This window comes from Lycium ferocissimum, chromosome 7 (genome assembly GCF_029784015.1).
Source record: "Lycium ferocissimum isolate CSIRO_LF1 chromosome 7, AGI_CSIRO_Lferr_CH_V1, whole genome shotgun sequence".
Lineage (NCBI taxonomy): Eukaryota > Viridiplantae > Streptophyta > Magnoliopsida > Solanales > Solanaceae > Lycium > Lycium ferocissimum.
In genome coordinates, this window is record NC_081348.1 from 26867932 (window position 1) to 26889889 (window position 21958).

General features: G+C 36.2%; 1 protein-coding gene across 10 annotated transcripts; it reads right to left on the bottom strand.

The window, feature by feature from the left end:
- Positions 1 to 11: 11 nt before the first annotated feature.
- LOC132064088 (uncharacterized) lies at positions 12 to 15471 on the bottom strand. Of its 10 annotated transcripts, none has more exons than XM_059456960.1 (20): positions 14556 to 15471; positions 12726 to 12890; positions 12452 to 12625; positions 10427 to 12376; positions 10207 to 10323; positions 9894 to 10076; positions 9721 to 9783; positions 8233 to 8304; positions 7793 to 8053; positions 7517 to 7636; positions 5347 to 5406; positions 3755 to 3795; positions 3492 to 3569; positions 3306 to 3390; positions 2246 to 2404; positions 1879 to 1954; positions 1607 to 1709; positions 1293 to 1480; positions 674 to 1115; positions 12 to 563 (listed from the first exon to the last, which is right to left on the bottom strand). In XM_059456960.1, exons 1-15 carry the CDS (start codon positions 15414 to 15416, stop codon positions 2270 to 2272), a joined length of 4365 nt encoding a protein of 1454 aa, XP_059312943.1. In that variant the 5' UTR covers positions 15417 to 15471; the 3' UTR covers positions 12 to 563; positions 674 to 1115; positions 1293 to 1480; positions 1607 to 1709; positions 1879 to 1954; positions 2246 to 2269. The 10 variants fall into 10 exon arrangements, with proteins under 10 accessions (XP_059312943.1, XP_059312942.1, XP_059312937.1 ...); XM_059456959.1 differs by having other exon boundaries at positions 12455 to 12625; positions 12726 to 13280; XM_059456954.1 differs by having other exon boundaries at positions 1293 to 1475; positions 12726 to 13280.
- Between the last annotated feature and the right edge of the window lie 6487 nt (positions 15472 to 21958).

Below are 21958 nucleotides of genomic sequence, written 5' to 3' on the forward strand. Positions count from 1 at the left end.
ACGTGCACAGGTATAAGAAGAACATTGCTTACCTAGAAAGAATTAAAATATCTAGTTATTGTTTCATACGATTTATTTGAATGAGTGCTGTTATATAACAGATACCAGGGTATTGTTACATTATTTTCAATGAAGAGACGCAACAAAAATACAACTATGGCTATAGGTCAAACTAGTTGAGATTGATTTTGGACGCATTTCAGTCCAAAGAGAATATCAAGAGTTCATCTTTTTAAGCATAGAAAGCACCAGCTCAGCTTAATTGTTATCACCATAAATGGACAAAGGTATGAGTAAACTATCAAATTAATGTTAACATACAGAAATTCCTCTCGTTTTTTATCTTTCTTACTTTTGTAGACGATTACATTTTGGCCTCGATCTTCTTGCACAAATGAAGGATTCCTTCTTGCAACTGCATGGCCACAAAGTGAAACCACTTTAGAACACTTTCTGTGTGAGCATACTTCAACCAGCATCAGCCCCCCTAAGGTATCTTCAATACGAAGATGCTTAACCCATCAGGAGCAGCTAAAAGCTTACTTTTCCTATTGACTACGAGCCTGCTCAAAGCATTAGATGAACTCAGCTATCAGACATGACTTGTAATGGTGATTATACAGGGTCAAAGTTATCATTTGCCTAAGCCTGGGTGGGTAGAATTATCCGGTACCTGAGCTGGTGGAGGATAGCAGGTACTTGGTGAAACAGTTGAGGTGCGCGCAAGAAGGCCTAGCTACCACTGTTATCAAGAGGGCGCGGACACCACCATTTCTTCACATGGTATCAGAGCCAGACCCATCCCAACTCTTCGTTTACCTGATATTGGCTCCTCTACATGTCCATAGGGGGGTCTTAAGAGTCTCACATCGGTGTGGGATGGGGTTGTTTGCCTATGATCTTGAACAATCCTCACCTCCTTTTAGAGTTGAGTTAGGCCTAAGGTCCATTTCTTAACATGGAGGTTGAGTGAGAAATGGCATAGTGCGTCAGAATGTCCATTCAATTCTTGCAAGCATCCGATTAATGCATGAGAGTAGAAACATCTCAGAACCCAAGGACTGAGCAAGTAGAGTGCTATTTCACTCCAAATCTTATGAGCCATGATTCATCGACTAAAGAAGAAACAAAAAAGAATGTTAGAAAACAAAATAGAAACAAAACTTACTAGACTTTTCAAAAATCTCTTTTAAGTAGCAAATTTTGTCTCGTTAGATCTAGTAGTGCACAATTCGATACCACGATTCTAGTTGGTGAAAATCAAAATTGTAATGAGCGAAGAGTTTTCTAACTGTGGAATTACTTTAAGACGAACCAGGTAACAACAAATTGTCTCCAACATGTTAATGCGGTCATGCTACACTGACATGGTCGAGTTCAGACCATGCAAGATTATATTGAATGGAGGACCTCTTTAACTGTTCCTTGGTTCTGACGTCCAGTGGAAGTTGGTCCCATTTTTTAAAGGCAGAATCCTAATCTATATTTATAATACCAAACAATTTAATCACAATTTGCTAGAAGTCAGCAGCATAAATTTGAAAACCAAACCTGCAAATGCAAAAACTAAATATGCAAGCAACTGTAGGGCAAAAGAAGATCTTACCCAATCACGGTAGAAAGAACGGCAGTAGAATTTATGGCAACTCTGGTAGAGGCGGTTGCAAGTTGAGATTGACCTTTGAGTCTTTGATAGTGATAACAATAAGCTGATATCAAACAGATGCACACAAAGAACTGAGACTGAGTCTTTGATAGTTATAAAAGAAAACAAGAAGCTAATGGGAAACAGAAGGAAAGAAAAGGTTAAATCCATTCACTTTACAGTGAACGAGTACAACATCAAACAAAATACCATGTAATATTTACATTTATTACCTAACTTATGAAGGCCCAAACTTCAATGTTTAGCATAATGGCTTTGCTTGTCACTGGTTTTCATGGAGATGCTTTTCTGATAAAATAATCAAAAATATATTAAGAAAAGGTAAAATCTCCCGTATACAGGAAGAAACACACCTCTTTGATACTTTCATGGAGATAGTTACACAATAACTTAATAAATGAACATTCTTTTTAGAAGCATTTTTTCTTTTCTTACAACCTAGTCTTTATCAGTTTAAGAACTTTAACCCTATGCAAGAAATCATTTCAATCTAAGAGGATAGAAAAAGATACAAGAAGATATCATATTGAAAACTATACATGTATTTATTGTTGAGCAGAAGATAAGAGCTTAACATACCTTCAAGATGCAAAACTTCTGATACTAAGACACCTCAGAAACCACAATGCTCGGGATAATTCTTGGGAGCAGCTTAACTTGTGATGCTGTATTTGATTCATCGTTGTTAGGAAGAGAAGGTATCTCATTTTCCAAAGTAGAATAAGCATCTGCAAATGCCTACAGAAAGTAACTTTTATTAAAATAGTTATATGCAGCCAATATTCAATGATTATAATTTTTAATGAAAAGTCTAATTGGTTCAGTAGCAACTTCAGTCCCAAATAACAAATTGCAACTCAGGAACCAACTTCATCCATATGTCAAACAAGATGTAGCCAAACTTTAGAAATACCAAAAGTTTTTTTTTTTTTATGTTTTTTTTTTTGAGAGAATACCAAAAAGTTTGTTACTTCAGGCTATATATTACTAAATGAAAAGCAGCCACTCAATTTTAAAGAACAAAGTATTTTTAGCTGAACGTCACATATTTGAGGGCATAAGAGGAATTAATGCTTTGAATTTTAACTGACGTATGCTACCTTTTCAATAGAAGCATATCCCATGACATTTGAGAGACGTCCCAAGAACTTTCTGATTCAAGCTTTTACGTATGCAAATTACCCTCAAAGTAAAGGATGTATTGTGTCAATATTGAAACTTAAACAACTTGGTAGAATGGCGGAATAAAACAAACTAATAGAATGGCGCCACCAAGAGTGGAGCCCAATGCTTCGTTCTTGCATCAAAAGCTCCTACTTTAATCTACGGGTGATTGAGGGATATGTCTGATTAATTCGTTGACCAACACGTCCCCGACTCCCCCCTGCTAGCCAGCCTGGAAGGAATCCTTTGCTGCCTCTTAGGAGATTCAAATACGTTCAACACATAGGATATTTTATCCTATGATTTTTAAAAGCTAAGAAACCTTATGTATAACAAGTTTTCCATTTTTAACCGACCCGCAAGTTTTTCTAGTTCTACTAACATTGTGATGATGGATTTATATTTCGTGCTTATTATCCATATTTCACAACAAAAATATGTTCTTGAAAATTTGATGCAAAGCTTTCCAACTAACCTTGATGCATTGGTGTATGCGAAAGCAGTTCCGCCCCACATTATTGGTCGGGTACAGAGGATCATCAATGCAAATTGGATCAATGCTACGAAATAAGACCAGGGAATAAAAGGAAGGAAAATCATCCCAAAACAGAGCAAAATATTTGCAAGAAACAAAATCAGGAGGTTCAACAATATGCCACACCTGCACCCTCGTTCTCTATTTATGTACAGGCCGCTTCCCTGTATTGAGACACGTATTTGACGAGGATCAAACACATTCCTGGGGACAAAAAGAAGGCTTTACATCTGCAGTACCCTTTTTGCATCTTTTTCTTTTGAGGGAAGCATGGGTATCGTAGTCGTTTGGACTTTAATTTAAACTAAAAATGTGTGGCCGCTTGTCAGAAGGAAAACATTAGATGAAAGTTAATGAAGGGAATATGTCTTCAAACTGCTCAAACTCACCCAAAGAAGTAGAAAAAATCCATCAGGAGGCTCCCCAAGTTCTACAAAATAAGATCAATGAAAGTTACTCTCGGTAACTCTGATGCATCAAAAGAAAAAAATAAATGAAGCTTAGTTCTAATGAAATGAAACAAAATTAACTTCTTTGATAGAGGCACTGCAGCATTTAACAAGCTCATCAAGTATAAAATTGTAGGAGCACCCCTATCATATTGCTATGAAATTGGAAAGGCATGAGCCTCTGTGCAAGGCTATCCTATTAACCTGCACGGACCAATGCTGTACAAGCATTGAGCAGGAGGTTGGATTTTCAATCTTACGTTGAGTATACTAGCAGTCAAGTTCTACATCTTTTGAGAGAAAGATTGGGCTTGTTCATTCAGGTACGATGTCATGAATTATTTTATAGTTATGTAGGTAAGCCAACAGATAGGCTCTCATATATTCATATTTCTCTAACATCTAATTTCTAAAACGAGGCAAAAGAACTAATATGCAACGTCAGGAAAGAAATTTAAAATGAGACAAGCAGCTCAAAGATGATATAAACCTCCATGTAATAACTCAGAAAGGTAGTCCATTCCACAAGGCTCTCGCAGTGCATCAGACATGCATCTTAAGTTTCTGCTATTTGAACATATCTTCCCCAGATCCCAAAAGAGAAACCATGTTGCACCAAGACCAATCATTATCTCATGCTGACTGGTAGATAACATCTTTAAGTGTGATTTCGAGCCCTCCAGTTTCGGTAATGCCATTGAGTATTTTATTGAAGTTAAAAAGGTTAACCTCAAAAAAAAAAAAAAAAAAAAAAAAAAAGGTCAACCTCCTCACCTAAGCCCTCCTTTTTACCTTGCTACATGAGAAAAAAATGGAATTCACCCGCTCACTATGTCCAATAATTAATCTCTCACACTTATAACCCCCATATGAGAAACTCAGCTGGCTGGGTTGTCCTGCTGTTGAGAAATGACTCTTTTCGCTTCATTCTTCACTGTTGGTGTTTACGGATGATATACAAATGTCCCTATTTTTAATCCACCATTTAGATTTTGTCTCTATTTTGAAAGCCGTGCGAATATAGCCCTTGTGAAAAACCTTCCGGACAACGTCAGACTCGAGTCTAATGTTTGCTCATATATTGGTCACCCTTACAGACAAAACAGCTGTTGTCTAATGTTTGCAATAACATACAAATTTTAAACCATGGTCTAACGTTTTCTCATAAGATTTTCAGTTTGCTCAAAAAGGGATAACCGACGAAAATTTCACGGTGTTTACCCAGGGGTCTAACGTTTTCTCATAAGATTTTCAGTTTGCTCAAAAAGGGATAACCGACGAAAATTTCACGGTGTTTACCCAGGAAATCATCTTATGTTATATTGCAGGTTCTTCTATAGTGTGAAAGGTCCTATGAATGTTTTCATCACAATATGTGCAACCCAATAACAAAAATAATGGAGACATCATCACAATCTACATTGAACATTTCATGCTTACTGATGACACCATTAACAGCAAAAACAGGGGTCAATCGCCATAAAAAATTATAGGAAAAAAATAAAATAAGAAAGGGAAGAATTCGATCATACTTGGTCAATTGATCGACTGTGATGATGTTCATGCTGCAAAAACCGTGTGATCAATAGTACCTATTAAATGGTGAAGACATTTAAAAGACGTTCAAACACATTAACATAAAGAGAGAATGAAACCAAGGAAGCAAAACCCTAAGGTAAGAATGCCAAGAATTGGAAGACAACTGAATAAGTTTCACTATTTCACTTTTGCTTGAAACGAATGAGTGAAAAGTTTCACAGATAACAAGATTTAATATATAATGGCCACAATGCAGATATTTCCACTTCCCAACAAACCACAACATTTCTGTTCGAACTTGTGTTAAGACTCATACACCACTGTTTGCCCCTTAGTTATAAGGTGTTTGGAGACTCAAATGGTAGTCTAAGCCATAACATGTTTTCTCCAGCCTGACTGAAGGAACCCAGCTTTTACTTGATGCCTACTTGTTCTGGTCTTCTGCTAAAGACTGCTACAGAATTAAAAGGAGGAACTGATACGCAATGTGACCTCATTCAACAACTGAAAGATGATGAATCAAGATAGGGAACTCTAAGGAACTCCAGTCCGTATTTCATGCAATATAGTCTAGGTTCTAGAACTTCATCAAAATGCTAGTTAGCAAAAGTCCACTCTATCTCTAAATGGATAAATCAAAACTTCCACCCCGAATTTCTAATTACATGTAAATCAAGACAGGGACATTTAATCTTCACCAGTAGAAATAGAATGAACCAATGTGAGCATAAATATACCCTATGCTGGGTGGAATAGGAAAGGAAGAGAAAGGAGGGAAAATGTAGTAAAAATAAAGAGAAAGTCAAGGAGATTTGTCCTTTTTCCTATGCATGGTTTGGGTTTAAAACAAGAATGGAAAGGAAAATTGTTTAACTTTTTGTTGTCATTGACTAAAATTTTGGCAAAGAGGAAAATAGTACTCTCTTATTTTCATCCTTAATTGTTACAGTACCAAAGCAAGAGAGGAAAAAACTCTTTAAGCTGTCCCTTTCTTTCTCTTCCCTTCTCTAGCTTCCACGCAAAGCATAAAAGTAGCTGCCCAACCTCCATCCTTTGCTTGGTTTTGAGTTGAAACAAGAATGGAGAGTAAAATTGTAGGACTTTTTTGTCATTGATTAAAATTTTGGGTCAAGATGAAAATGATTCTCTTCTTTTCATTCCCTAATTTCTACAGCACCCAAGCAAGAGAAAGAGAACTCTTTAATCATCCATTTCTCCTCCTTTTCTCTGCTTTCTAAGCAAAGGAGTAACCGGAAAATCTCCTTCTTTGGCCTCAACTGCCCTCACTAATCCGCACATAATGGAGTGTCAAGAAGGGATTGAAGCAGCTTAGCAAAGAGGTCAGTGCAAGGAATGAGTAGAGGGCAGTTAAAAAAAATAGGTGCGCTGTATATTGACCATTCATGAATCATAACATTGGATACACTCCTATTACAGACATGTGTCCCGATCTCTTCAGCATCATCTCTTCCAAAGACGCTCTTATCTCAGATTTCTGAGAAGAGCATGGTTGGCTTATCACTTTCAAGAGGAACTCAAATGATTGGGAATTGGATAGATAACTAAGCCTTTTGAACTTACTCAGCAGCACTCCCCCAGCCTCTTCTTCATCTGATTGTGAGGTAAATCAAAGGGCACCTTCTCTTTAAAGTCATGCTACTCAATTTCTACTCAAGTTTCATCTCAGAACACTCCCTGGCCATGGAAATTCATATGGAAAGGCGTGGCTCCACTTAAGGTCAAAAGTTTCTCTCGGTTGGTGTCCAAAGAGGCACGTCTCACACAAAGCAACCTTCAAAGAAGAGGTATGCAGCTATGCAACAGCTGTGTACTATGTGAAGAGGACAACATCCATCGATTCCATTATTGTAAATTTACTGATATTTGGAACATTATGCTCAACATATTTGGCATTATTTGGTGTATGCCCAAAACAACCCTACAGTTTTTGCAAGGATGGCATAGAGCAGTATGGAAGAGTGATGTATTTAAGCATGACCAAAAGAACAAAGCTTGAATATCAAGTGAGAAACAAGTACATAGACATCGGAAACACTTTTATGTAACTGTAAGGATCATTGCTTCCTTCGTGTTAAGCAAAATACTTCCTTTCAAAGTTAAACTAAATACTCTAGGAAATATTTTGATGATAGGAAAGCTTACTAGACAATATGAACTTAAACCGCCTGAATATGACTGGTCAAGACTGCGATCAGCTAGGAACTGTTTTAGTACCAAAGCAAGAGGTGTGGCAGCAGGGAACTGTTCTGTGAGCTCTTTTACCTATCATCGACAAAGGAAACACGTGATAAGATAAATCTACACGCATAACCGATTGACAGGCTCGACATAACAAAATTTCAAAGTGATAAAGATTGGGAGAATATAGTTCTGAATTTGATCCCACAAGTATTCAGATGCAATCTCTCCAAGTCTTACCAGCTCTGTGGTCTGTAATCCTGTATGTGAAGGCGATTTGAAACTAATATCAAGTCGAACTGCTTTTACATCCTTCGCACATTCATTCACCTTAGACCACTGTGGTGAAGATGAGGAATCCGAACAAGTCGAATCAGCCTGAAAAGTATTGCTTTCTTCAACAGTCAACTGAGTTGGTTCAGCTTTTGGTGTTTGTAAATTTGACAGAGATGATGAAATGAGATCATGTGGAACTTCCACCACGAGCATTATAATTGGTATCTGTAAAAAAATGGAAGTAGCATAGCATGGAACAATGACTAAGGAGATCAAAGAACGACAAAAGGTATTTTTTTTGTGATAAAATAGAGAAGGCAAAAGGTAATATGGTTAACATAAAGAAGAACACTAAGCTGATGAGAACCCAGAAGGAAAAAGATTTTGGATTTCAGAGACATTACAGCAGTATTTTCCACGATCTTCAGAGAATCATTTTTTACCCACTCCTGGTTAGCCAGATATCTAGCTGCATGCTGCAAAGTGCTCTATGTCAGCAACAAGGAGCTCCATTTAGAATAAACGATATTTGAACCAAATTGGACAACCAAGGGTAAAACAAATACAATGTTTCTTGTCTGGTTCTGTGTTTTTTTTTTTTTTTTGAAAAAACAATACTCTGGCTGTCCCATTTTATGCAAAACACTTTTCTTTTAGTTTGTCCCAAAAAGAATGACACATCTCTCTTTTCTGAAACTATTTAATCTTAACATCCCTATTTCAACTTAATGTCTTGTTGGGACCCACATGATATAAAAGTTCTTACCGCCACTAATTTAAGAGGATAATTTTGGTATTATGCATATATTTGATTACATGTCAGAGTCTTTTTTTTTTTTTTTTTAAACATGAGAAAAAATAAAGAAGACTTTTGACATGACTCTTTACGCAGTCGGACACGCATAAAATGGGATGGAGTGAGTAACTTTTTCTGGCCATGAAAGGAAAATTAGTTAGTATAAGAATGAGATGGATCAACATAAAGCAAAATCGATAAATAGGATTTATATAGCAGATTGATTTGAAATTGAGGTATAATTGATTGACTCATTTTATTTTATTTGTTAGAAAGCGCTCCCAATTTACAAGTGAAAAAGTTGTGACTTTGATTCCCTTCAAATGGCACCAACCATCTATAACATGGAATCTCAGGATCAACAAAAATTTACAAAAAACAATAACACCCGACTTTGTACAAAATAGTTTGCGCTCCTTCAACGACGCTCTTATTTCTTTCTCCAGATAATCAATATATGAGGTAGAGGGTAGAGGGACTACTTTCCACGCTCTACTTTTCCTTCTCTTCCTTTTGAAAGCCACACTAGGTAGTGATCTTCTACCAAACTCTTGCACATATAAGTACGTACTTTTGAACCTCAGGTTTAGAATGAATCTACAAGACCCGGGGGGGGGGGGGTGGTTCCAAAACTTGGGGCAAGCACTCTACAAGCAGATCATATTGACTTCTACGCAAAATTCATCAAGGTGAGGGTTGAGGAGGGATGGTTAATTCACAATCAAATCATATTACCAGAAACTATTGGTGAGAGACGAGACAAGCCAAGCTTCCTACTCTTATCAGTATAGATCCCACGGAGCCCAGAAAGGTGTATTCTTTCGCATATATAGGAAATAGAATTTAAAAATCAGCAAGAAGATTGGTGTTGTATGAAAAGCTTTAAGTCAAGGAGGTGCTCTTTTTTTTTTTTTTTTTTTTTGTGGGGGTGGGGGTTGAGGAGTCATGAAGAAAATATTGGTTAATGATTAAAAAATCAGCGAAGAATGGTGTGTATGAAAAGCTTTAAGTTACAAAAAAATCATCACTTTCAAAGTAAACATAGCATTTCATCCTTCAATTATTAGAGAAGAATATTCCATGTAATCCTGGATACCTGAAGGCATGTTTCTTTGATCCCATTTCGCCCCTCTAAGATCCCAGCTTCTTTAATTGGTTCCTATGGGGAAAAAAAGAAAAGAATATAATGTGATCTCCTTTCTCCAAAACTCTTTTTTTCCCGTACCTAAAAGATATAACGTAAGCACATGTTAGCCAAGACATGCGTACCAGATTCCTCACAGGAGGAAGACAAACCACAAGATCCACATCACTTGATGGGAGTGACAACCCAGTAGCGTTTGAACCAAAAATGTTTGTACGAGATCTAGGCCATAATACTTGTAGAGAACGTGCAACGCGCTTTACAGCCCAATTAATGTAAGGCTTCCTGATCAGATTCTCAGAGGCGACCTTGAATATCATTATAGATAACCAACAATAAGCATCAGGTAATATCCAATTGTCTAAATTTTTTACCCTGAAAATCTAGTTAAATTACTGAAATAATACTGCAGAAGCTACTACTCTCTTGGGACTCCACCTGTTTGCAGAAGCTCTCAATTTCGTCATGAAGGCGACTATGGATCACTGAAAGACATGCCTTCTTTGCAGTAGAGTTCAGCGTTTCGGGAGGTTGAAGTGGGAACGCAACATCTGGCTGGAAAAGAAAAAGAAAGAACTAAAGTATAGTTTTTCACCCAAGCAGACAGAAACTTGTAAATAGAGGAGTTGCAAACGGGATTCTCAGATTTGAAATTTACATGTTCTTGATCGCGAGTTAACTGTGAAATAGCGATGAGGCGATCCTGCAGCAAAGCTCCAGGTAGAGGCTGTGTTAACTGATGGGCTGAGAGACTTTTACTCCTCCAAGCAGGCCAAACTACTTCACTACCATCCATGCGTATACAAGCTTCTTCAAAATTAATTCCATCATGGAACCAACCTTTGACACCCCACTGCCTGGGGCTGGAGCTACCAGACCGAACTGTTGGAAAACCTCTGTGCCTTCTAGAATCACCAACTGGAGAAGGAGGAGGTGGACGAGGGGCACGTGGAACGCAGAGGACCACAGGTGATGGAGGCCTCTTGATCCTAGGTTGCTCCCGCCTGCTGGGAGGAACACAAGGACTTTTATGATCATGACTGCGCTTAAAATCTGATCTCGATCTCTCCCTTGACATACTGGGAATGACAATGGGTCGTAGAATGGGGTATGGAAGTGAATCCACAGACTTTGCTTCAACATCACCAGACAAATTAGACAAAGATCCTGAAGCATTCTCTACCGTCACTAGATCTGCTGCCGATGAGGACTGCAGAACCTTGCTGCTAATCTCGCTTCCTGGTATAACATAACCAAGAGCCTGATGTCCTGAACCTAAAGGATCAAATGGCGAGCAAAAGGAAGCACCAGATGGAGAAGTCAAACCATTTGTACTGTAGGAAGAAGAGAAGGCAACCATATCATCAACCGCCCTATTCATGTCCGCTTCCCTCCATGCCCATGAGCTATCATCCGAGCTAAGAGAGGGAGGCCGTGAAAAATTAGTACTGAGTTCAGAAGGATTCCAATACATAACACCACCTCCAAAGTACTGATTATAGTCCACCCCGGAAACAGCATGTACCTCTAACTCTTCTTCAGACATCCAGTGATAATCATGGTCTTCACCCACGTCATGTGAATTTGAAAGATCGGAGAAGTCCATTACGTCACCAGAATATACCCTTTCATCCTCGGTACTCACCGCATTACAGTGCATGCTTTGGGCTGCTATATCCTGCTGGAAAGAAGTTCTCCTAGAGATAAACCCAGCATCATAATTGCATGTAACTGATGGAGCAGCTAGCCTATTGATACTGCGCACCATTGGGGGCCAATCTAAACTCATTGGCAAAGGTCCAGATATGATTCCAGAGCACCCTGTTTCAATTGAAGCATTTCTTACATGACGTACATTGCGTAGAAAAGAATGACGAAAATGACTTTTCCAGTTGTGACTGACATCAAGGTGCAATCTATCAGTAGCCGGTGGGAGATGTGAATCACCGCATGGAAGATGAACAGGAGCTACACTGGGCCACTCATACGAAACATAAGATTGAGAATTCATTGTCCCTGTACCATAAACATCAACACCTCCTTGCTCCTTTAAGGAGGTAAATTTTGTGTTGGGATCACTAACTTTAGTTTGTTTCTCAAGAAAACCTGATCTGTTGTTCAATTTTTTAAACTCCTTGCAGTTTGAATGAGTGGGTGCAGAGTCAATCACAGGCATTACAGAAGATACACCAGAACCGCCATCCCTATTGGTAGTTTCCACTGCAACAGCTACTGTTCCATTTCCAATCACCCCCTCTGAGAGCAAATGGTCTGTCAAACAAGGATTCCTGCAACCTTCAGGAGAACCAGCAGAGCCACAAACCCCACCGCTTCGACTCCGAATGCTCGCTTCCAGTTTACGTTTCTCATTGTCAATAGAAGAATCTTTTGATCCGCTTTGAACAACTGAATCTACAGTGACACAATCAGATCTTGGATCCCCATCTCGGGAGTTGACAGAAATAAAGGACTTCTGAGAATTTCTTTTCTGACATTTACCATCTTCCCCAGAAGTTATCAAGCTAGGATTTTTAATCTTGTTTCTTTCTTTCCTTTTCTTCCTTGTAGCACTTCTAACAGTTTGACTATCTGGTCCTTCACCATGTCCCTGCAGACAGACAGTCAGTTACAAACTATTTAAAACATAACTTGGATATCTGATCCATAGTAGAAAGATAATTACAACCATATCAATCAAAGATGGAAGACTCTCTTTATCAAGATCCTTCTGTTGTACTCTATTGACCGATCCACTAGGCAAACCACTATGTACATTATCACCACGAAGTTTATCGACCAAACCAGTAGACGAACTACTATGTACATCATCACCACACATGAATGTGTCTCCCTTATCCTGCATATATTTTGTAAAAGAAGGTAAATAACCACATGGTATAGATATCTTTCTTACTAAAAGGTATTTCTATGAGAAGTCTTCAAGATCAGAGTTGTACCTCAGTGCTTTTAACAACCCTTAAACCATCTGTAGTAGGTTTCGGCGAAGGATTTGATTTCTTCCCTTTACGGTTTTTCCCTTTTTTCTTACGATTAGAAGCACCAAGTATCTCCTTGTTTTGCTTTGGTAAGGAATTCAAGTTTTCGTCTTCTAGTAGCTCATACTTTGTACAGTCAAGAGAAATAATCATCAGTAACCCCCGTAATTTTCTTAATATACAATCAGAAAGAGTATTAACAGATTCTAATGAGCTAAAAAATAGATTTTCACAGTCAGGAGACTCGCAAACAGTACGTGGACATGACAACAGCACAGTGGAGATATCCTGAAGCATACACAAACTATCAAGTAACTGGTTTAATGAGTATGAAACTCCAAACACTGATGCATGAGACGTGCTCTGTGCAACTCTTGAATCTGACCCTCTGAGATTCACAAAGTTCCTTCGATTAGACAAAGTAGTGTTACCCCTCAGAGATTGTTCTAGCGTTGAACTGCAGAGCCAAGCTTTATCTGCTGAAACACCTCTTGCCCCCTTCAAAGTATCGGTAATCTGAAAGACATAATTGGAGATTGGGCAGCATAAGCCTGTGTCAAATTCTGACGTGCACCTGTAAACTACGCAGGAAGAATAGACGACTCTTCCAACAATCAGAAGCTTAAACAGCTGAACTGCTAACATCACAATCATTTGATTGACATTGTCAGGCAGGACAGGAATGCTATGAGAAACATACTAGGAGATATCATTAATGTAATTATTTGTGAAAAAATATGATTATGGGAAGTATATCAAACCAAAATCGAACAACTATCACTGTTATGTTATCTTAAATTACTTGCACCTATAACATACATGACCAGAAGCAAACATGCTAGGCTTTTGCTTTTTTTCTTTCTTCTTCTTCTTTTTTTTTTTTCTTTTTCTTTTTTGAGAGAGAGAGAGAAATGAAGCAAACATGCTGTTTTGAGGTAACAACAGGAAAGGATGGCATATTTGATATTTCTAGTGATCTGTAAGTTGTAAGGCTTTACTTGGGGGAAATTATAGTTTATCAGTGAAGAGGAAGTTTATCCGAAAGACCTTCAAATAAGCGCCACTAACCAAACACACATTCACTGACATGCTATGGCCACTGGAGTATTTTATTTTTTGAAAGAAGAGACAGAGAGAGAGAGATTATTTAAAAGGAATGCACATGCATAGGGTACATAAAAGATCGAAATCCGTTTTGGTTTGAATAGACTCATCTAATTGTAAAGCATGAGAACAAGAAAAGACAGTTTATACATATTAGTCTATTCTACGAAAATATGGAGAAGCATCTTAGTTAAGAAGTTGCATGATTTGATAGTTTAGTTAATTCCTCAGTCACAGATGCCTGCAGTTTATACTCTCTTTTGCTTTTCCAAATCAAAGAACCATCCTCAGCATTCTTTTAAATTTCCTTTTTTACATCTCAACTTTTTTTTTTTTTAACACAGAGATTAGCCTACTTGCAAATCCTAGCCACTTACTTTTCAGATAGATTCCTGAGGACTCTGAAACACATACTTTCTATTTAACAAGCTATTTACTATTCCACCATGTCTATGTCATTATCTCTTTCCTATTAGAGGCAAAGTTCAGCTTTTTTACATCCATGAATGGAAATGCCAACCCTTATTTAAAAAAAAAAAATGGAAATGCCATCACATACACAAATAGAAACATATTGTAATCTCATCGAATGAACTCGCCGCGCATTAAATACAACATTTTAGCATCAAAAGAACAGACAGAGACCAATTTGCTAAGCAAGATAAAAGCTCAACATAAAGGAAGTACCAGTGATTTCGCCGCCTTCCCTAAGCCAAGACGAATAATCTTTCCCCTTGTTGCCTCATCCAACTTTCCCCACCAATCAACACACCCTTTCTTCCTCCAAAACGCGTTAGCTCCAACACCTACAGCATTCACCTTATCTTTCAATTTCACACCTCTCTTTTTCCCACCATTATTATGATTCAACCACGCCAATCTTAACGCCACCTCCAACCTATTCGCAATAAAACCCTCAATACTATAATACCCCTTCTCTTTCAACCACCCTAATTCCACCCATTCTGAGCTCAACCCACTCTCTTCACCCCTTAAAAACCTCCCGTTCGATACACCATCCATTACACTCACAAAACCATCCACATTTCCTACAAAACCCTCACATACAGTTAAAGAATCAACAAATTCCAATAAACCACAAACCCCATTTTCCCCTTCCCCTTCTTTCGAGCTGAAAACCCGAACCGAGTCACGAACTCTCCGTTCGGACTCGTTAGACTCAGCAACTCGAGCTAATAACCCATGAGATTTCCTAAAACAAATGCTAGGAAGATCAGAACCATGTAAGGGCATATCAGGTAATATAAAAAAGAAACCATGACCGTTGGATTGGATTTTAGTAACCATTTGCAAAACAATTTGAAGGAAATTGGAGTGAACGATTGTGAGATGAGCTTGACGTTGAGGAATTGTAAGAGAAGTGAACCATTTGAGAATTGATAATCTAGGGTTAGCGTTAGGGTTAGAGTTAGGAAATGGGGTTTTTTGTGATGAATTGTAGAGAGATATGTGAGATGTGAGGGAATCAAAAAGCTGTTGTCTTGAAATGTTTGGGGGGAAAGGTGAATTGAAGTTTGATTTTTGCATTTTTGTTGTTGTTGTTGTGAATAGGTGATGTTTGTTTGTTTCAGGTGGTTGAAGTAGGAGTTGCAGAGGTGATCATGAACAAGACAGACGACACCAAAGCCGAAAATATTGCGGTGACTGTAAGACAGATTTTTCCTTATTTGTTTCCTTTTTTATATTGAAATTGAAAATGTAATGACCCGTTTGGTCATGAGAATTTTTCATTTTTTTTTGCGGAATTTTTTTGCACCTTATTTGAAATTTTAAAACAAGTTTTCTAAATATACAAAAGATTAGTATTTGTAAATATTGATAAATAAACTAGTATTTGCGAATACTAAAATATTAGTTATGGTCAAATAAAGAACACTTAATTTTGTTTTTTTCTTAATTTTGTTTTTTTCTTGATTGTGTGCGAGAGAAAACGTACAATTTAAACAAAAAGCTAATCAATGATAGTTAAAAAGTCAATGTAATTGAAAAAAAATTATGAAGTTAGTGATTAGGCCAATGTGTACTCCCTAGCTCGATTGATCTGTCAATCAAGAAAATAGATAGGCTCACACTATGTTGGAGTTGGCATTCACTTTCAAAATCTTCAGGTTATTACTTTTATGACTGAGTTAATTAATTATCCTTTTGATGACAAGGTAACTAAAAAAATAGAAAAATAATATCACTGTTATAAAATAATAAAGCAAAGAACAAGAATAATTGTAGAGAAAGAGAGAAGAGGGGAGAGTTCTTATTTCTCTTATAAGGGATGAAAACGATGAAGAGAACCCTCATTTATAGGAGAGAATTGACTTGGTGCCACAAACCTAAGCAAATCCTAAAATTTCTCCTAAAGATAGACATCACAATATTATAATAATATTTATAACACTCCCATGATGTCTATTTCGATAGATAATATCTCTCATTAAAACCTTACTAGAAAAAACCCACGTGTGGAAAAATTCTAGTGAAAGAAAAAGAGTAGATATTTCTAATAATACGCTATTTGGTTCGCCTCATTAAAACCTTACAAGGAAAAACCGGTGGGACAAACCTTGAAAGGAAAAAGTCTATTAACTGTAATCAATCCAAAAACTCCCCCTGAATCTCACATCTTCACTGAGAGTTGCAAATTGCTATAGACTTGGTTGTTGGTATAGACTTAATGAATAAATCACGGTCATATTAACGCTCGAACAAATCTCTTGCACGTTGATATCACCATTCTTCCGAAGCTCGTGTGTGAAGAACAACTTTGACGAAGCATGACTTGTGCTTTTATGAATCTCTCTTTAGTTGGGCTATGTATCTTTACTGCGCGTCTTGAGTCTTTGGATAGAGTTACATTGGTATATGATATTATTGAAATCATGCAAGTGTATTCCCGACTTGCTTTATAAATAGATGCTATCTTTATATGATTTGATTGTCATGTAGATCAACATCATATGACTATAATCCTTATAGTCGTAGCAAAATATATAAATGCATCAATTGCATAAAGATATGGCACTTCGAGGACGAAAGAATTCGCAAGTTTCATTTCAACTTCTTTTAACAAATAATATACTCTTTTGAGAACTCTTGCAGTTTCAATAATATTGATAATCAACTTTTTAACAATATAATGATTTTGATTTTCACAAAGACGTAAGGATAAATAGTGTCATTTGTGACCTTAGTCGTAAAATATTCATTAAGGTGATAAAATCGCGTTCACCTTGCTTAATTCATATAAGAATTATGAACAAATTTCTACAACATGTATATGCTTCAGGCATTTGAAATTCTTCAGGAATTTTCATATAATTTTGTCAAGTAATTCATATAGGCTGTGACAACATCTATTTCTATTTAAATATGTGACATCTTCTGGTGTCTGGATAACAGGTCCAATAACCTTTACGCTTACCAAGATGCGTCATTTCACTTGATAATAATTTCTGTGTTAGCATGCTTTAATAGACGTAGAATTTAGATCCTCACAATCTTTTACAATATTGCGCTATATTGTACCAAAGATATCATCGATTATATATCATTTGTATCGGTTCGCAATGTGACATAACTTATTGAGATCTCTTCACTTTCATTATTTTTAGTACCTAAACCTCACGAGGTTTCATGAAGTAAGTTATGTCGTAGGCTCTTCAAGAGCACATTGCCTCCTTATAATGATCATCGATCATTTGCTCACTCTTTCTTTTTCCATGATTATTGCGTTTGGAACCGATTAGTCTACCACACTTCATGTATGCTATAGACTACTGTCCTTCGTGGACATGAATTTAATAGGAGCATTTTGTGAAGTTAGAAATTAATTTGGGTCGGCAGAATGCTTCTAACATTCCGAGTAGAATTATCTTTTGAATAGGATCATACTAATGATATATAATTTATCACATATTCCTCGGTTTATTCTCTCCCCTTATGTTAGAAAAACTAGCATACACCCCATTTTCTTTAGGGAATCCATCTTTATGCATCATGGTAGATTAATCGTATACCACATATAAAAAAGCGTTAGATGGAAATATCGTGTTCTAACCCCGAACCAATTGTGAGGGGAAAATTTATCATAATTTAGCACATGAAGCATTGTTCTATAAGCAATGGTTTAGCTTTTTTATCGGAGGCATTCAATGCCAAACCAACTTGGATATAAACTAGCATTCACAAGATGAATTATCTTGATTACATAATCTGAAAATTACGCTCTCAACTCAATCATTTTTGAGCAAGTAACTTTGCATATGTCAAGGCAGTTGACAATAAAACGCACATGTGACTGCCTTATCGACGCATCTATTTAAGACATCACATAACATGTGAACGGGCCCCATATTCACCTTTTCTATATTTTCTTAATTTGGGAAATTCAATCCCAACATTAGCCACAAGATAATCCACTTATCACGAGAACAAGCAACAAAATAAATTTCGAAGAATCTTTCTCCATTCTTCAATATATGTCGAATATTCAATCTCGTACATCCATTTGAATCGGCGGCCAAATTGCTCATGTAACCGATAAAATTATCTATACTAGTGTAAACTTCAGTTTACCATGCCATGTGCTATTTGTTTTAGTAAACTTCGATTTACCATGACACTCGAATACTTTTTCGCATCGATAAACTTCTCGGTTACCGTGATACGTGATTTCATCACGCTTATATCGTAGTACACTTTATATGAATAAGGCATGTAACCTTTCACATAGATATTTCATGCCCACAATGATTTAGAAGATATTTAATCCTCCCATCATTTATAGCCTTCACTATGATAGTTATTTTACTCGTAAGAACTTCGGCTTACTTACAACTTGTGTTTCATCATAACAACTTCATAATATTATAATATGGAAGGAATGTCATAATAGAGGTAAGCCCTTCGGGAGCCTTTAATTTATTCTCCATAATCACACATTGTTTGGACAGTACCTAGTGCCATGATCTTCTAGATAAATAGTTTGCTCTTCTGGAGCCCTTAATTGATTTTGTACTATCAAATATTACCTTCACATCGTTGGTGTCATGACAAAAAAAAAAAAAACGTTGTAACCAAATGAATATTATAATGACATTCCTAAATTCATACATGACAAACGAACATTAAGTTACAGTCTTTGGTACTTTTATCATCAACTTATATGGTAAATGTCTCCTTCGGTGAGAATACCCACTAACATCCGAATATTTTTTATCAAAGTGACAACCACATAGTTATTTCTTTCTTCGGGAAAGTTTTTGTATTTTAATTGTTATTTCCTTCCGGAAAAATCAAGAAGTAAACATAATATATAATGTGGTTCTCGTAGAAAGTATTCCACAAAATTTTGTATCCTTTTGCCTTGCAGGAATACACAATAAAAGTATCCAAGATGATTAACGCACGACAGTACTGCAACAATGACCTTCATACCACAAAATAACATTTATATCCTTTGTTATTTTATCTCTTGGAGAGGTGTGTTGTATTCCTTCATTCACTTCGGAATGAAACTTGGGTCATTTAGATGAGCTTTTTACATAGTTTTCAATAGCTCATTATTTCTCTCAACCACAAGAAACACCGCTTCAATATATTTCTCAAAAATTTTCTACTTGTCAAAAGTTATCCTAATACTTCTAGACCATCAAAATACAAATAGAACTATTCAACACTTTAAGAAAATTGCAGCAAATTAAATATAAACATTTCCTTCGTTAGTTTGCCACCTTAAATAAGAGAGTTTGTCCCTTTAAAAATTTAAAGTAGAAGTAGGTGGTGGCTATATTCTATAAGTTTGTTAACGTAAAGAAAGATCACACATGGCATTAGAAAGTAGCCCAAGACATCGATCTCTTATAGTATCCACAAATTATAAACATATTTAAACTAAATTCACTCGTGAACTTATATATGCACACAATATCATGGACATCACCAACATGTAAACTTAAAAATCTACAGATCTATTATGTGGATTTTAATCATATATAGTTCACCATCTTCGGATCGCATTATAGAATTAAATAGAGATTAAACTCTAAAATAAAACCGAAGCTTCCAGAAAAATAAAAAATAAAAAAAACCTTTACATACATTATAAAGTCACAATGATTTTGGGAAAAAAACTCATTATTTTACTACCAGAGTAAAGTCCAAACTTCATACTGAGCAAATTTCTGAGTTTATTTGCTACTTCGGGAATAAAACATAGAATATTTAGAATATTTTTTCTTCAATTATTCTACCTCTTCTGGAGGTGACTCATGATAGCTTCACAACCAATCGCACGTCCTTATTTATAATCTTTACTAAATATCATCACATTCACTTCGGGAATGGATCTGTATTTATAACATTTGTCAAAAATTCTCATTCTTCGAGAACGTAATATAATCATTTGAACGTGCCTTAACCATATCATATTTATGATAGCTTAGCACCTCTTTAAAAATGTTGCTACTTCGGAGCAAATCGACATATGCATACAATATAGATGACTTATCCTCAATATAATCACAATAAGACTATTAAAATATTACCACTTCGGGTGGTTATAAGCATAATTTAGTCTTAAATGTACTATGACTGTTTCACCACTTCAGGTGGTTAACATGAATTTTTTCATAGTGAGCCTCCAAAAATAATTGAAAACAAAAAATAGATAATGATTTAATAAATTGACGAAAGGATAAATCAGATGAAAATATTGCAGCAATAAATGTGGTTCTTTTCAAAATTTCTTAACATAAAGGAACGTATCCTTCATAACCTAAGATTCTTGTATTAGTGTGACAAACTTTTATCATCGTACTTTGCACAATAATTATGTGTGTAAAAAGAACGCGCACAAAAAGGAATCAAGCTATGCATATCCAATAATCCATATTTAATTAATACGTCAGACCATCCATAGATCTATATGTTGAAATCAAGTTTTGCTTTAAAATTATTTTGTGTGGCCGCGTGAAATTAAATCTAGAATACAACTATATCAAATAAACTTTGATTCACAAGAACTATCCACGAGATAGAGAATAATTTGATATCACCGTTAAAATGGCTTAAAGTAAACTTACCTTTGATCTTTTCATAATATTTGTCCGAGATGTTAGAGTCTCGTGCTGATAACGTGTTATAAAATAATAAAGCAAAGAACAAGAATAATTGTAGAGAAAGAGAGAAGAGGGGAGAGTTCTTATTTCTCTTATAAGGGATGAAATACAATGAAGAGAACCTCTCTATTTATAGGAGAGAATTGACTTGGTGCCAAAGTCACAAACCCTAGCAAACCCTAAAATTTCTCCTAAAGATAGACATCACAATATTATAATAATATTTATAACAATCACAATTATTTTATGTTAATGAAATTTAGATTTTGTAGTATATATTAGTTGTAGTACATGACAAATTTTAGAACATTTGAACTAAATGGAAATGTGATAGAATTCGGATTGAGGGAATCGGTAAGCGCAAACAAGTTGACATTCCAGGAGGCTTGTATTTTTGTAAGTTCTTTCTTCCTCATACTTCTGGTATGGGGAAAGATTTACCAAGTAAAATGCAATGCCTTATTTTTATATTGGAAAAGAAAATAGCGCTTTGAAATTTTACTTTGCACTAAGTGAAAATTTTCGACAACAGTAGTAGGTTTCTTGCATGTAAGATGTGTACAAAGATAACACAAGCAACATTCATGAAGTTGATGTCAAATCTCAATAGTGTGTGAATAACCAAAAGGCAACTACATAACCCCATTTTATAAAGTCTGTGACTAGTGTGATTATACTGCGCCATGACGTATCTGTTCATGGATTTCTGCTGCCATTTGTCACAAAGTAGTTGATGCTTATTAAGTATGGTATCTGCGATTATCCACCAATGGAAATGCTTAGGTGAAGACAGTTCATGGATTTTCACGTCTCAGACCTATGTTAGTCATATGGTTTTGCTGTCAGTTTGATCACATCCCTACAATGCGTGCCTCTATATGAGATGCTTCTTGTTTCATTATAGCAGCTGCAATGAACCACCATGGTTAAAGAAAAAGAGAGAATGAGTTGCACTCG